Here is a 13,692-nt window from a genome sequence, read left to right on the forward strand (position 1 = left end):
TTCTGAAAGTTTTATTACAGAGGGCATAACACATGGGATTAACAGTGCTGTTCACATAGCATAGCCAATATCCGAGGTGCCACAGTGTTACTGGAATGCATTCAGGGCAAAATGTGGAGATCAAAACCATGATATTATAGGGAGTCCATGTCATGATAAAAGCCAAAAGAATGGCACTTAAAGTCTGTGCTGCTTTGCGCTCCTTTATAAGAACCATCCGTTTCCTTTTGGTGATTTGGTTATTTATATTTGGATCCATGCTTTTGACAGAAGGATCCTTTGACAGAGCAGCAGAACAAGGAGTTATTTTTACTTTTGGCAACCATTGTTGGCTTCCTGGGTGCCATCAGTCTTAACCACCAATCGGAATTTATAGGCTACACATTTTTTACTTTTCTGTATGTGGTCTTTGGCAGGTGACAAAAAGTATTTCTGGTTCTCAAAGTCATTTTCTTCAGGTTGGTCTTTGACAACAACATCGGTACTCTCATGAAACTCTTCTGCCTTACTATTAGAGGGACTTCCGTAAGTTACTTGGAAAACTGAGTCAGCAGCAAGTTTATCCTCCTCTTCTGATGACGTGTAGCTGCTGCAGGTGGTTAACTGGTCAGCCTTGGCCCAGTCGATACAAGTACTTGCTGCCTGAGAGGCTTTCACCGTGGCTGACGTACTTCGACTAGATGAAGACCAAGAAGCCTGACACCTCTCTCTTTTGACTAGGTTTTGTTGCTTGCAACTGAAGCAAGACTTCAGGAGAGCTTTCTGAGGCTTTACTGTCTCAAACTCTGCCACAGATTCTGAACCCTGCAGTTCAGCAAGGTCCTTGGTACGTTTCTCTGTCTCTTTATAGATGCGGCAATACAGAATGGTCATCACAGATACCGGAATGTAAAAAGCAGCAATTGCAGTACCAAAGGTGACAATGGGTTCATCTAGAAACTGTATCTGGCACTCTTCAGGTGGTACTGTTCGTTCACCAACAAAATACTGCCAGCACAAGATTACAGGTGCCCACAACACGAAGGAAATTAGCCAAGCCAGACCAATCATGATGCCAGCTCTTTTGGGCGTGCGTTTGGCCCTGTAAGTTAAAGGCCTTGTGATGGAAAAATATCTGTCAAAACTGATGACTAGAAGGTTCATTACTGAGGCATTGCTAGCTACATAGTCCAGTGCTAGCCACAGGTCACAGGCAAGGCTTCCAAGAGACCAGTGGCCTATGAGTATATAGGATGTATAAAGGTTCATAGAAAATACCCCAATGATGAGATCTGCACAGGCAAGGCTCAGCAAGTAATAATTGTTGACAGTTTTGAGCTGACTGTTAACCTTAAAGGATATCATTACAAGAATATTTCCCACTATGGTTATTAAGCTTACAATTGCAGTTACAGTGGCAATAGTAATGACTTCCCAGAGGCTATGCCCCTCTAACTGCTTGTGGTTGATTGATGAACTGTTTACAACAGTAGAATTGCTGAATAAATTGACTCCCATTCTTGTTCTTGGTGTATTGTCATCAGGATCTTAGCAGTGTTGGATATTACTTTCTGTATTCAAAAACATCCTTTTGGAGATAGCTATAGAGATCAAAGGAAAAAAACCAGAAAATGAAAGTACCTCATTAAATAGCACAGATTTCCATTAGAGTTATCATAAAAACACCTGTAAAGCAACCTATCAAATTATTCTCCTTTTGCATTTAGGTTATTCTTCCTACCATCGCGAACATAAATAAAACCCACAAATGTACATCCTAAGACAATGTACTCTGACATTTCATGACATTTCAAAAAGCAATGTAACTATTGTTTGATAAGATGGTCAATCACAACAGCTCCTACATTTTTAATACCTTAGGAGACACTCTACATATTCTCAAAGACAGACATGTAAAGTTTTGCAGTGCAATAAGACAGTGAGTGACTGTGTTGTTTCCTACAGTACTATGTAGAAGGCATGTCAAGGTTTCAGAAATTATCTTTGGAAAATTTTGAAAAGTGACCAACAACAGAAAGAGAGCAAGAGAAAACTGAGGATGCATAGGGATTTAGGAACCACACTGCCATGGTGACAACAAGAAACAATTAGGTGTTAGAAGTGCTTGAGGCAATTGAAGGGGAATCTGAGCTAAGGAAGCAGGCAAGGTCAAGAAGATGTTTCTAGAAAAATAAGTTAGGCAAGAAAGATTCTTCCCTATTGAGAGATCTCAGGACAGAGGAGACTGACTGAATTAGGTGTGGAAGTACAGTCTGGGTAGTTTGGTGAGTGAATGGTAGAGTTGAGGATAGAAAGGAGTAAACTGAAGAGGGAGAAGCAATAGATAACCATAGTGACAAAGAATGCAACAAAAGCAATTTAATACTTGCATTAGCAGCAAAAGGTGAAAACAGGACCACACTATTAATGCATACATACCTCTGACATCCACTCCTTCCTACGTTCCTCAGTGCTGTTTCCTTGTGCCAGTGAATACATGCCTGTATTAGGCAAAATTTCTTTCACAGATAACCTCTGGATTCTGAGCAATTCAATCACATCACATGATGCTAATGACTTGCTTGATGCTTAGTCTTGCAAAACTGTGTAATTTTGGAATAGTCAAATAGTATTTTGTTTTTAAAGTCAGAAATGAAAGAAAAATTATTAACAGGTTTTTCTATTGAGCATATAGCTAGTGTAAAACTGGTAAGATGACCCCTTTTTTTAAAGTAGACACTGGTTCATCACTATTGAAGTCCAGCTCTAAGTCATTAGGATTCTCTCTGCAACAGATCTCTATTATATGGTCCTCCCTATCCATCCACACCACTTCTCTGTGTTTTCATCTTTCATCCTAACTCTCAGAAAGTTGTTATCTTTGGCCTTGGCAAATAGCTTTTACAGCCTATCCCTTTCCCACATCTATCTTTTGTACCAAGTAGTTGGGTCCTGTCTCTCATCAGCTGCATACAAGCTTTTACAGCCACTAGTTGAACTTTCAGAAAAGCATCTCACTTTCTTTCATTGTCCTCTTTGCCCAGGGAGGTGGTTGAGTCACTATCCCTGGAGGTGTTTAAGAGGCATCTGAACCTGGTGATATGGTTTAGTGGTTTAGGGGTTACAGTGGCAATGCTGTGTTGGTGGTTGGACTTGATGATCTTAAAGGTCTCTTACAATCTTGAGGATTCTATGATTCTTATTTGCTTTCTTTGTTTCCTTCAGTTTTGCCCCTGGTCTCCTAAGTATCCACAGAAGTTTATCTACTTTAATCTGTATCTTTCTACTTCAAACCCTACCTAATGATTGTCTCTTGTTGTGATGAAACTGGATAATGGCAAGTTTCCTGATGTACTGAGACTTCTGCCTATCGTGCTCCTCAAAATCATTCTCCTCCATCTGTGTGTCTGTCATCTCCTGTTTCATATTTAAATATTTGTGCATCTGTCTTCTGTTTATACACAGTATATATTGAACCTAATTCAACAGGATTCTAGTTCATGTATAGGCCTTGCAAACTAGCAGTACTCATAGTATGTGCATGCTGACCATCTGTATGCTTGGCTCTCTCTCTCCAACCTGCAGAGCCAGTCTAGCAGCCAAGAATAACTGAAGTGTGACAGCAGTCCTAATGAGCCTTATACAAAGGAAGACATTCCATCTTGGTTCTGCATTCTGCAAAGACTTCCCCTAAGCCAGAGCTGCCCTGATGGCTGGCCGTGCTGGCTTTACAAATCTTTACACAGTCTTGAAGAGTAGAAATTAATTTAGTGTGAAACAAAGGTGTGTGGAGCAGCTGTATGGCTGTGATAGGTAGCTGAGCTGTGAGAGATGAATCTCTACCTCTGCTACCTCATGTGGCTTATGCTTCTTTTGTTGTGGGCAGTGAGCAGAGTTGTTCTGCACATTAAAAGTTCCATGTGACAAAATTTTATGCATGGCAGAGTGGTAGTGTTTTTAGTGTGGCAATGTCAGGGGGTGTGAGGGCCATTTGCTTAGCAGGGGAAGGTGAGCCACAGGTGGAGCATGATGCCAAGGCAGGTGGGAGCTAAGACCTCACCAAAAAGCAGCGGGGTGTGGAGAAGCACGTTTGGTTCTTGAGAAGTCTTGAGAAGTGACAGTGATGAGAGTAAGACATAGTCCAGTGATTGCACAGCAAGTCTGTAGTGATGAGGAAGGTCCAAGAGCAATCCAGGAAACCCAGCCAGCAGGTCTGAGTCAAGATCTGAGTCAGGATCGAGGAAATAGAAGACCAGCTGTAGATGTAGCTGCTGTGAGGGTCAGTGGTACAGCGTCGGCTTAAAAACAGTTCCCAAGGGAAAGGAGAAGGAGGCTCTCATTTCTAGCTTTCTTCACAACAGGTCTTATCAAAAGTGCAGCTGACCTTTGATTCAGCCAACTGAACTCTAATATAGCCAATGGTACTCCTAGAACGGGGCTGTGCTCCAGGCCTCGCAGCTAATGTACCTGAAACACTGTCAGGGCTCATTAATTTTATGCAAGTTGCAAGACAGCAGCTAAGGCTAGAAGGCACCAGCTACAAATATCAAGCACATGGATAAACATATACTAACTTCTACATTTGCCTAACATCGGGGTTTGAGCAACTGCATAGGAGATTGTTTCAACTTTCTGCCTTTTCTTGCCAGAACATAACACTTTTCTCAGAGGAGGGAAGACAAAAAATTGTCTAGATGCTGTTGCCTGTAATGTTTTGTCTTTGCCATAGGTAGCAAGTGTGTCCCCCTCTTAGGTCATTTACCTTCCCTAACATTAGGATTTAGGAAGAAAGACTGCTGAAACTATGCCATGTGGATTGCAGACTTCAGAGTAAAAGGAGAAGCAGAAGTTTTTGTTGTCCTGACAAAATCGTTCTTGGTTTGAACTGACATGGGTGGCAGAAACACTGGCAATATGGTACAGAAACTACAATTAATTTCTTAATAAAAAGCAGTCTTGTTACTGCCATGCAAAGCTTTCCCTCCCTAATAGGCTATTTTACTGTGATGTCTATAAAAGCCGACAGTAGCTAAGCTACTCGTATGCAAAGATCTCTTCTTGGCATGTTGACCATTCTTGTCACCTCTTCATACTCTATAATCTTTTGTTTTGTAGATCTGTGTTAACACTTCACGGCATTACCTTTTGTCATCTGTTTGTGTATTACTCATGGCAATAGTGCCTGTGAGCAGGACTCCAGTGTGCTATGGTAACATAATTTATGTTAATTGTCTATCTTAGAGATGATAATAATAGGGAGATCAAAATTAAATTACAAAATCAAAATGCATTTGTACAGTATCATGACTTCACTGTGTCTCATAATTACTGATGTATAACATTCATGCTTATGAGTTGTAATGGTATTTGCTATTTGTTGCCAAATATTAATGATACTTTTTCAATCTATCTAATCAAGTGTTAATTAATGTGATTTGTTAAATTTGTACATATAGTCAGCTTCCAGTTATCTGGGGGCAGATTGTTCATGTCACAGATTAATTGCACCACAGATGCAGGCACAGCTTGGGTTCTCCAGGTTTTATTATCTCTATCTCCTTCTGAGTCTGCCAGACCTGTGCTGGCTGCACAAGAATTGCCTGGATGTCTTTGCAACATGCTTGCCAGTGCTGCTCCCTGTTATTTTATTTATTTGCATGTACGCTAAGCTAATTTACTGATTCGCTGCATGCCGTGCCCCAGAACTGAGCAGCCCTTACCAAAGGTAGTAGTGCAAAGTACTGCCCACGATTTCATAGAATGAGAGTTGTGATCATATTTTGCTGGAAGGGCTACTGGGTTTAAAAACCTTCAAAACCAGATTGATGTTTTAATATGTGTTGTCAAATGACAGCCTGCATGCTCGAGAGGGATCTGGCAAGCTGGTGTTAGGAAACTGGTGAACTTTCCCAAGGACACATGGGTGGCTACTTAGTTCAAGACAGGCAGAACAAACCAGCATGGCACAAAGCTGTTCCCGTGTCTCTGCTCTGTATCCTCAGAGGAGGACACAGCCCAAGTGGCTGTGGAGTCACCTCACGGGGTTCCTGTAGTGCAACCTTCTGTGTAACACCCTGTCAGCCTGACATCAGTTGCTTTTTTCTTCATTTGCTACAGAAAGCAAAGGTCTTGCATTTGGGTCACAATAACCCCATGCAATGCTACAGGCTGGTGGAAGAGTGGCTGGAAAGCTGACCCGTGGAAAGGGAGCTGGAGATGCTGGTCAACACTGGCTGAACACGACCCAGCAGCGTTCCCAGGTGGCCGAGAAGGCCAATGGCATCCTGGTTTGTATCAGCAATAGTTTGGCCAGCAGAACCAGGGCAGTGATTTTCCCTCTGTACTTGGCACTGGTGAGGCTGCGCCTCAAGTCCTATGTTCAGTTCTGGGCCCCTCACTATGAAAAAGACATTGAGGTGCTGGCGCATGTTCAGAGACGGGAGAAAGAACTGGTGAAGGGACTGGAACAAAGGAGGAACAGCTGAGGGAGCTGGGTTTGTCTAACCTGGAGAAAAGGAGGCTCGGGGGAGACCTTATGACTTTCTACAACTACCTGAAATGAGGTTGTGGCCAGGTGGGGCTCATTCTCCTTGCCCTGGTAGCAAGCAACAAGAGGAAATAGCCTCAACTTGCACCACAGGAGGGTTAAATTGGATATTAGTAAAACTTCTTCACCAAAAGGGTGGTCAGGGATTGCAACAGGCTGCCCAGGGAAATGGTAGAATCACCATCCCTGGAGGTATTTAGAAGATGTGTAGATGTGGTGCTTATGAACACAGTTTATTGGTGGACATGGCAGTGCTGGGTTAATGGCTGGACTCAGTGACATTACAGGTCTTTTCCAACCTAAACAATTCCATGATTCATGCGGCTTTAGTTCACCATACTGTTTTCTAAACAGTAAATACATGTTTGCTGGAGTTCTTTTTCTTTATTTTTAATACATGCGGATAGCGATTTTCCACTCCTTGCTCGTTGAGACCTCTAGAGGGTGCAGGGGCAGAGCATCCCGCGGCCACCGCCCGGGGCTGTCCCGGGAGGCGCGGGGCTGACAGTGAGTCGCTCTCCGGCGCTCCCGGCCCGGCCCCGCGCCAGCCACCGGCAGCGGGCGCTGCGGAGGTCGCGGACGCCGCCATTTCCCTGTGGCCCTGGCAAGTGGCCCCTTTCCGGCAGTGGGCGGGGCGGGCGGGGCGGGCGCGGCGCCGCGGCCCGGGAGGCGCAGCCCGGCCATGCAGGCGGAGCGGGGCGGCAGCCGGGCCCGCAGGGAAGGGGTCCGGCACGGCCGGCGGCGGCCTAGCGGCGCGGCCGAGGCAGCAGCTGAAGGAAGCGGCCGGGACTGCCACGGTCCCGGAGGAGGCGGGGGCCGGGGAAGAGGCGGCGCTTACGGACAACGAGGAGGCGGGGGCCGGGGCAGGCGAGAGCCTCGAGGTCGCGGGGCAGCGCCGCCGCCCAGCGCTCCCCAGCACCAGCGGGTAGGCGGGAGCAGAGCCCGCCCTCCGCGGGCGGTGGGGAGGCGGGGCTGGGCGCGGCGGGGCCGGGGCGGCCCTTGGGGTGGGGGCACAACCCTTCCCTCCCCTATTCCTCCTCTTCCCGAGGGGGAGCTGGGCTGTTAGCTCTTTTCCGCGGCCCTTCCCGGGAGTTTGGCGGGGTGGGGCGGTATTCCGGGGTTGCGGGGCGCGCTGGGACTGCGGGCATTACCTCTCGGGCCAGCGCGGCACCTGCGCGCGCGGTCTGCCCCCATCGTCCTGCCCTGGCACGGCTCAGGCAGCAGTAGTGCGCCTTGGTGCGGTAAACACAGGAGTATTCTGGCCGAAATACGTTTATAATTTTGCGCTGAAGGGATAAAAGTGTTGTTTGAAAAATGCATCAGAAAAAATGCATCTCTGTTTACAAATAGACGTGAAGAATTGCTGAGCGTTTTCGGCACAGTCGATTTAATGGTTGTGCTCGGATGATCTTTGAGATCTTTTCTAACCTTAACGATTCTATAGTCAGAAGTCGAAATGAGCGTGTGTCTTGTCCAGCCTGTTTTACTGACATCTTGCATAATGGATATCTGTGATTCACTGGAACACGTATTTACCATTAGTACAAGTTAATGGTTGTGCTTTGACTAATTATAAAATATTTTAACAGATTAAAAGTAGCACAGACATACCAATGTGTACCACAACTACATCTGCAATTTCCTGTGGAAGTGCTAAAATGCTTTCTGTAACCTACCATGGTGTCAGATCTGTGCCTTTAAAACAGTTTCCATTAAAAAATACTTTGGCAGTACTGCATCCAGATTGTCTCGCTTCCATTAGCATTGTTGCAACATAGAAATCGTGGTTGTAGAAATCTGGATTGGCAGAGACATTACAATGATGCTTACTGATTGGTAGTGGCAGCACTGGGAGACCAGCTGCTACCCCATTTCCAGCATCATGTTGATTAGATTCACTTCGACTGTTACAATGCCATGGCTTCAATTGACTCCAGCTAGTGTGTTGTCTGTCTTAGAACTCCCATGGTTGCTGGAGGATTTAAAAAATATAAAATACTATTTTTGTCACTGTATTTAGATACATTTTAGCACTCATGTTTAAAAGTGAAGCAATAGCTAAGATTTTTCCAGAACTCTACAAAAGACTATTCAAGTGTAATGCTCTTCCTGCACTGGAGGGTTTGGATATTATGCATTGTATAGTCTCTTAGCACACCTGCCACAAATCTTGTGCTTAGCAGCTGGGACGGGATGGGCTCCCAGCAATCCAGCCACACAGCAATGTGCCAGCCTGCAGCTGCTGGTTCTAGTGCTGCTGAGTCCCGTAATTTACCACTTCTGAAGCAGGGAGGACCTCCTTCTTTCATCTGTGTGGCCAGTTCTTTTCTGACAGGGAGTTACCACCTTTTATTCCCAGCTCCTTGGTGTTCTCTCTGTTCAGCAAGGTGACTTGTATTACCTGAGTGCACCACCTCAGTGAGAGGGTGCTTGGCCCAGAGTAAGTGCTGTCTTTCAGTAACAGGGGGCAAATCTTTTGAAGTGGTGATATGTGAATGGTAAACCTGGAAAGCTGGGTAAGAATACAAGGAGTGTGATGGTCTTACCACATTCGCTTTCCTTACTGTGTACTGAGAAGCTGAAATCTTCTCTAATTTTTTTTCCAGTGAAGTAGAAATTTGCATTAAATTGCCTAATGTTTTGGCAGCTATATTTCTTAGTCAATTGCATTCATTTAAAACCAGTCTTGATCTTAAAATTTTGCGGGTTTGGACGTTTTAATTTAATTGTTCCTAAACTTGTGTTTGAAGCTACAGGTGGACATTATTTCTGACCTGTACAACAGGGAGAAGAAAGTGTCATGGTGGCACATTCGGTTCTCAGTTTTGTGTGGACACATGAAGATGGAACACCACATTATATGCTTTACGCTACTACAAGAGTCCTGTTATTCTTTGGTTTTAGCCATGGATGATCAGCTGTGTTACTTGCAAAGCCTGTGAAGACCCAGTACCTGCTGAGTCAGTTCTTCACACCTTGGCTGTGTGCTATTGTAGGAGATCAGGGTGCTGTTTGTTTATAAATAATTGACATCATACCCTGCATGGTACACACAGCTGTGGATCAGGATCTTAGAGATGAGTTTTCATGATTTCTGTCAGCTCTTAAGGAGGTGGCTCTCTGAGTAACTCCCAGCTCTGCACTTGAAACAAGATGCTGCCTCTCTCAAACGTGGAATTGGTTTAGAAAACATAAGGACAAATGTTTTTATTCCTGGTTAAGAGGGAAAAGGATCTTCCACCTGCTATGTCTTTTTGTAACTAGTGTGCTTGTTGGTTTAACTGGCTTGATTACTGAAGATTTTGTGTCCTCCCTTCAAAAATGAGTTTGTCTAATTATGACCAGCTGGTTTACCAAATGGCAGATTTCTTTGTAGATCTGTCATCTTGAATAATTTTCTGTTGTTTCAGTCTACTTTAGCTCATCTGTGCTATGTTAAATGAATAAAACACAGTTGCAATCACTCATTTTTAGTAAAATGTGGAATTATAATGCTTAAAGTAAAAGATCCAGTTGACATTGGCCCAATATAATCTCTCACTTTTAGTCTAACTCCTCTAACTTGCTCAGAATTTTACATACTGTCAGAATATTAGAATTGCTTTCTCTTTGAGATACAACATATTAAAACAGAAACAACTTTCTGAAACTGTGGACATGACACTGGGTTTTATTTTAATGGTCCTTGACCACATTCTTTTGTGGGTTGTTTAAGGAGATTTTTCATTGTCCTTTATGTTTGCAATCTACAAAGTATTTTTTAAACTTTCTATTTAGTTATTTACTGAGTGCGCATGTAATGACTGCTTCAGTGCAGGTGGAATTGGCAGGTCTGTTTCAATGTTCCTTTCCTGGTTTGGGGCACTGGTTGCAGTAAATATTTTATTTTGAAAGAATGGAGGTTAACAGATGGATTTTGGTGCAGTTTTTCTTAGTTTCAAGATATCCTATTTATTTAGTGTTTATTATATCTTCATTCTTGTGGGCCACGCACATATAGAACTGATCTAAGAGAACATCTAATGCTGACAGCATTAGAGCTAAGCCTTTACATTCTAAGCAACTGCAAAAAGCAGTTCACAGGCACAGTAAAAAAAGCTTGCATTTTTCAAATGCAGATATGTTTGATTTCCTTTGGAACACTGTAACACAACTTGTGCAGATAGGAGAAGAATAGATTTCTGGATCTTGAAGACAATAAATCTTTTGATATTTTAAATTAATGTTCTCAAAAGCAACTAAAAAGTCCCTTACTTAAATTAATGTACATCAGTTTGTGAGCTGTACTTAATTACTAATGAGGTGTGAAGAGCTTCCCTTCTCAGGAGCTTATCTGCTGTAATGGTTCAGTGTCAAACTGATGTTTGTTAAGCAGAATTCTGCAAGGCTTCATTCTGTATCTGCTCATGTTCAGTGTTTCTATTAATAATTCTGATGAAAGATTAAAATATACAGTGTTAAAATTTGCAGATAGTGCTAAACTGGCAGGAGGGTGGAGCACAGAACACAGTCTCAACAAATGGGAGAAACAGCCTGCACTAAGGTGTAATTCAAGGTCAAATATTTTGTAAACTACATTTACATAGGAAAAATCTGTAAAGGTTTGTGACTGATTAAGCTGCAATTTTATAGCAGAAAACTGTCAGTTTAATGGATGAGAAGGTATCAATTAGCAATGCAATCACACTGAAGAACTGGTTCTATTCTGGCAAGATTTGGACCAGCTGGGAAAGTTTAGAGGGAAGGAATGAAGAAAGGTATGAAGTCTTGAAGATATGACCTAGGAGGACAGGCTCAAAAACCTGGTTCTTTTTGGTTGGTTTTTTTTGTTTGGTTGGTTGTTTGGTTGTTTGGTTTTTTGTTGTTTTTTTCTTCCTTTTTTTTTTTTATTTTTTTCCCTCTATCTGGCAAAGAGGACACTTTGAACAGGCCTGTATATAAATGTTCCATTAAATAGAAAGATTGCTGTAAACAGGTCCATTTTAGGCAGGACAAGAAGAAAAACATTGTTAAGAATCAGGTGGTTTAATTCAGGCCTTGAGAATAAAAATTGTGACTGAAAGGGTAGGTAGCTTGTGTAATGGATTGTGTAGGAAGTACTTGGAGATCAGTACAGAAAAATATGTATGGTGAAGGTTACTGAGCCTACTCACTAGAGCTGATGTGTAACCACTTGTCACAGTCCTGTTTACTTTTCTTTTATTCTTTCAAGGCTGTCTGTGCGATGGAAAAAGAGAAATGCTTTTTATACAGTGAAAGTTAATTTATTCTTTTCAGTTTCTAGACAACAGAGGAACCTGTTTTTCACAGTGCTGGGGACTGCAATGTTTTGTAATAATCCCTAATTGTTTAGTGTAGAATGGTTTAGTGATATTTATTGTTATTCCTTCATTGTATTTTACCAACTTTCCTGCTAATTTAACCTGAGACACTTGTATCAAAAGCATCTCATTACACAGGTGAACATGCAGCACCATTGCTGCATAGCACCTTCATGTCTGACTCCCTGTTACTTCCTTGGAAAGAGCTTGAGGTTTTTTTATGTTTTGGATGGCTGTGCTTTTCTGTCCTTGCCTACTTAAGTGCTTTTGTTCCTCATTTTCCCCTCAAGTCTCTGGGGTAGTAATTTGGTAACTTTCAAACAGGTTATCCCAAATATTTTCTAGCCTAAAGAAAAAACTTTAGCAGCTGCATATTATGTTAATCATGTGAAACACAACTTTCCATCCGTCTCTTATTTAGATTTAATTACCCAATAAAATAGAGTGGATATTACTCAGATAAAATGAAATGGTAATATTTTGAATATTGGAGAAGAAATTCATATCATATTTAACTGAAGATTTTAGAATTTTGGATAGGACTAAAACTACACATTTAAGAATTCCTCCATCCAGCCATCCATCCGTCCATCCAGGGCGATGAACCAATGCCGTAAGAGACCAGTAGGTGGTGCAGGCAGCCCACCCGCTGGCTGCTCCCATGCTGGATGGTCCAGCCGGGCTTCCTTGAGCTTGGAAAGGGCCAGAATTACATGATGAAGAGTAAAGATGTGTGCATGTCACAGGCTGGGAATGTTTTTCTAATCTCATGGTGTTTCTCGAACATACAGCGCAATGTGTGAAAGTCAAACGTGTGAATTATTAGGACTTGCTCCTGGGTATTTCTTCCAAACAGAACACAGAAGTTACTTGTAGGAAGGGAACTCTGTGATTCTGAGCTAAAAATCTTGTTGTGCTGCTGGGATAAGTGTTTGGTCCTAGAGAACATAATACAGGAGTTTGTTTGGATATATAAATTGTAGGTAGTAGGTATTTCTGGTGAAGAATAAACAAATTTGTAGAAGTGATGTAATTTGATTAAAAATTATTCCATGCAGTGCCATGCTTTTTTCCTCACAAAAGTAACTGGGTATTTTCAGGAGCTCTGTTAAGAGTTCCCAGCCAGTCTAATAGTTTTGCACAGCCTTTGTAGCTGTCAGGTTTCCCTGTATTTTAAAGAAACAAAAAATTGCTGATTATTGGTTCAGTGGTGATTTAAAGCCTTATAAAAAGTATGGAGGAATTTTTCTTACTCAGTTTCATAATCAGAGGATTTCAAGCCTGTGTGATTCAGTGTTCTGTGGTAAGGGTCCATTTCTCACTGTTCTTGTTCATGTATGCAATTCCTCAGTACTTTTATGTGGATATAGGGGGGTTAGGGTGGTTTATGGGTTTGTTTGTTTGTTTTATTTTTGTAAATAAGACTTTTAACTCTTCTGCAGGTAGACTTAGTAATACATCTTACTGGTAAAACTCATAAATCTTCTGGAGTGTATAAGAAACTTGCCTCAAGCACCTATTTCTATTCCTGCTTCTGTTTTCCCTGAGGATAATTCTACAGTTACAGACTGCACAGTCTCTCTCTTTAACCCTGGAATAGCTGGGATCTTTGCCTTGTAGAGAACAGAGTGATGATTCTGGGCCACAGCTCTTCCTAGGCAACTGCTCTGTCACTGACATGTTGTGAGACCTTGAGCTTTTTCTGATTGCCTGCCAAAATAAGGTTTTTGGTATTTTGATTGTTTTGGTTTTTTTTAGTTTTGGGTTTGGTTTGAGTTTTTTTTCCCCCCCAGTATTCTGTTTCAGGCTGTATTATTCACATTATGCCGCATTGCTGACTTTACT

At 42.5% G+C, this 13,692-nt stretch overlaps 2 protein-coding genes across 2 annotated transcripts in view; one reads left to right on the forward strand and one right to left on the reverse strand.

The window, feature by feature from the left end:
- Positions 1-13,692, reverse strand: part of CHRM5 (cholinergic receptor muscarinic 5) — a 51,747-nt gene that overhangs the window by 3,863 nt on the left and 34,192 nt on the right. Inside the window, 2 exon segments of the mRNA XM_032689821.1 lie at positions 1-318; positions 321-1,580. Of these exon segments, the coding sequence (XP_032545712.1) occupies positions 1-318; positions 321-1,497 (1,495 nt within the window). The 5' untranslated portion in view covers positions 1,498-1,580.
- AVEN (apoptosis and caspase activation inhibitor) overlaps positions 7,194-13,692 on the forward strand; it is a 101,333-nt gene continuing 94,834 nt past the window's right edge. Inside the window, exon 1 of the mRNA XM_032689822.1 lies at positions 7,194-7,451. Coding sequence (XP_032545713.1) covers positions 7,209-7,451 — 243 coding nt within the window. The 5' untranslated portion in view covers positions 7,194-7,208. The remainder of the gene's footprint in view (positions 7,452-13,692) is intronic.

This window comes from Chiroxiphia lanceolata, chromosome 6 (assembly GCF_009829145.1).
Source record: "Chiroxiphia lanceolata isolate bChiLan1 chromosome 6, bChiLan1.pri, whole genome shotgun sequence".
Lineage (NCBI taxonomy): Eukaryota > Metazoa > Chordata > Aves > Passeriformes > Pipridae > Chiroxiphia > Chiroxiphia lanceolata.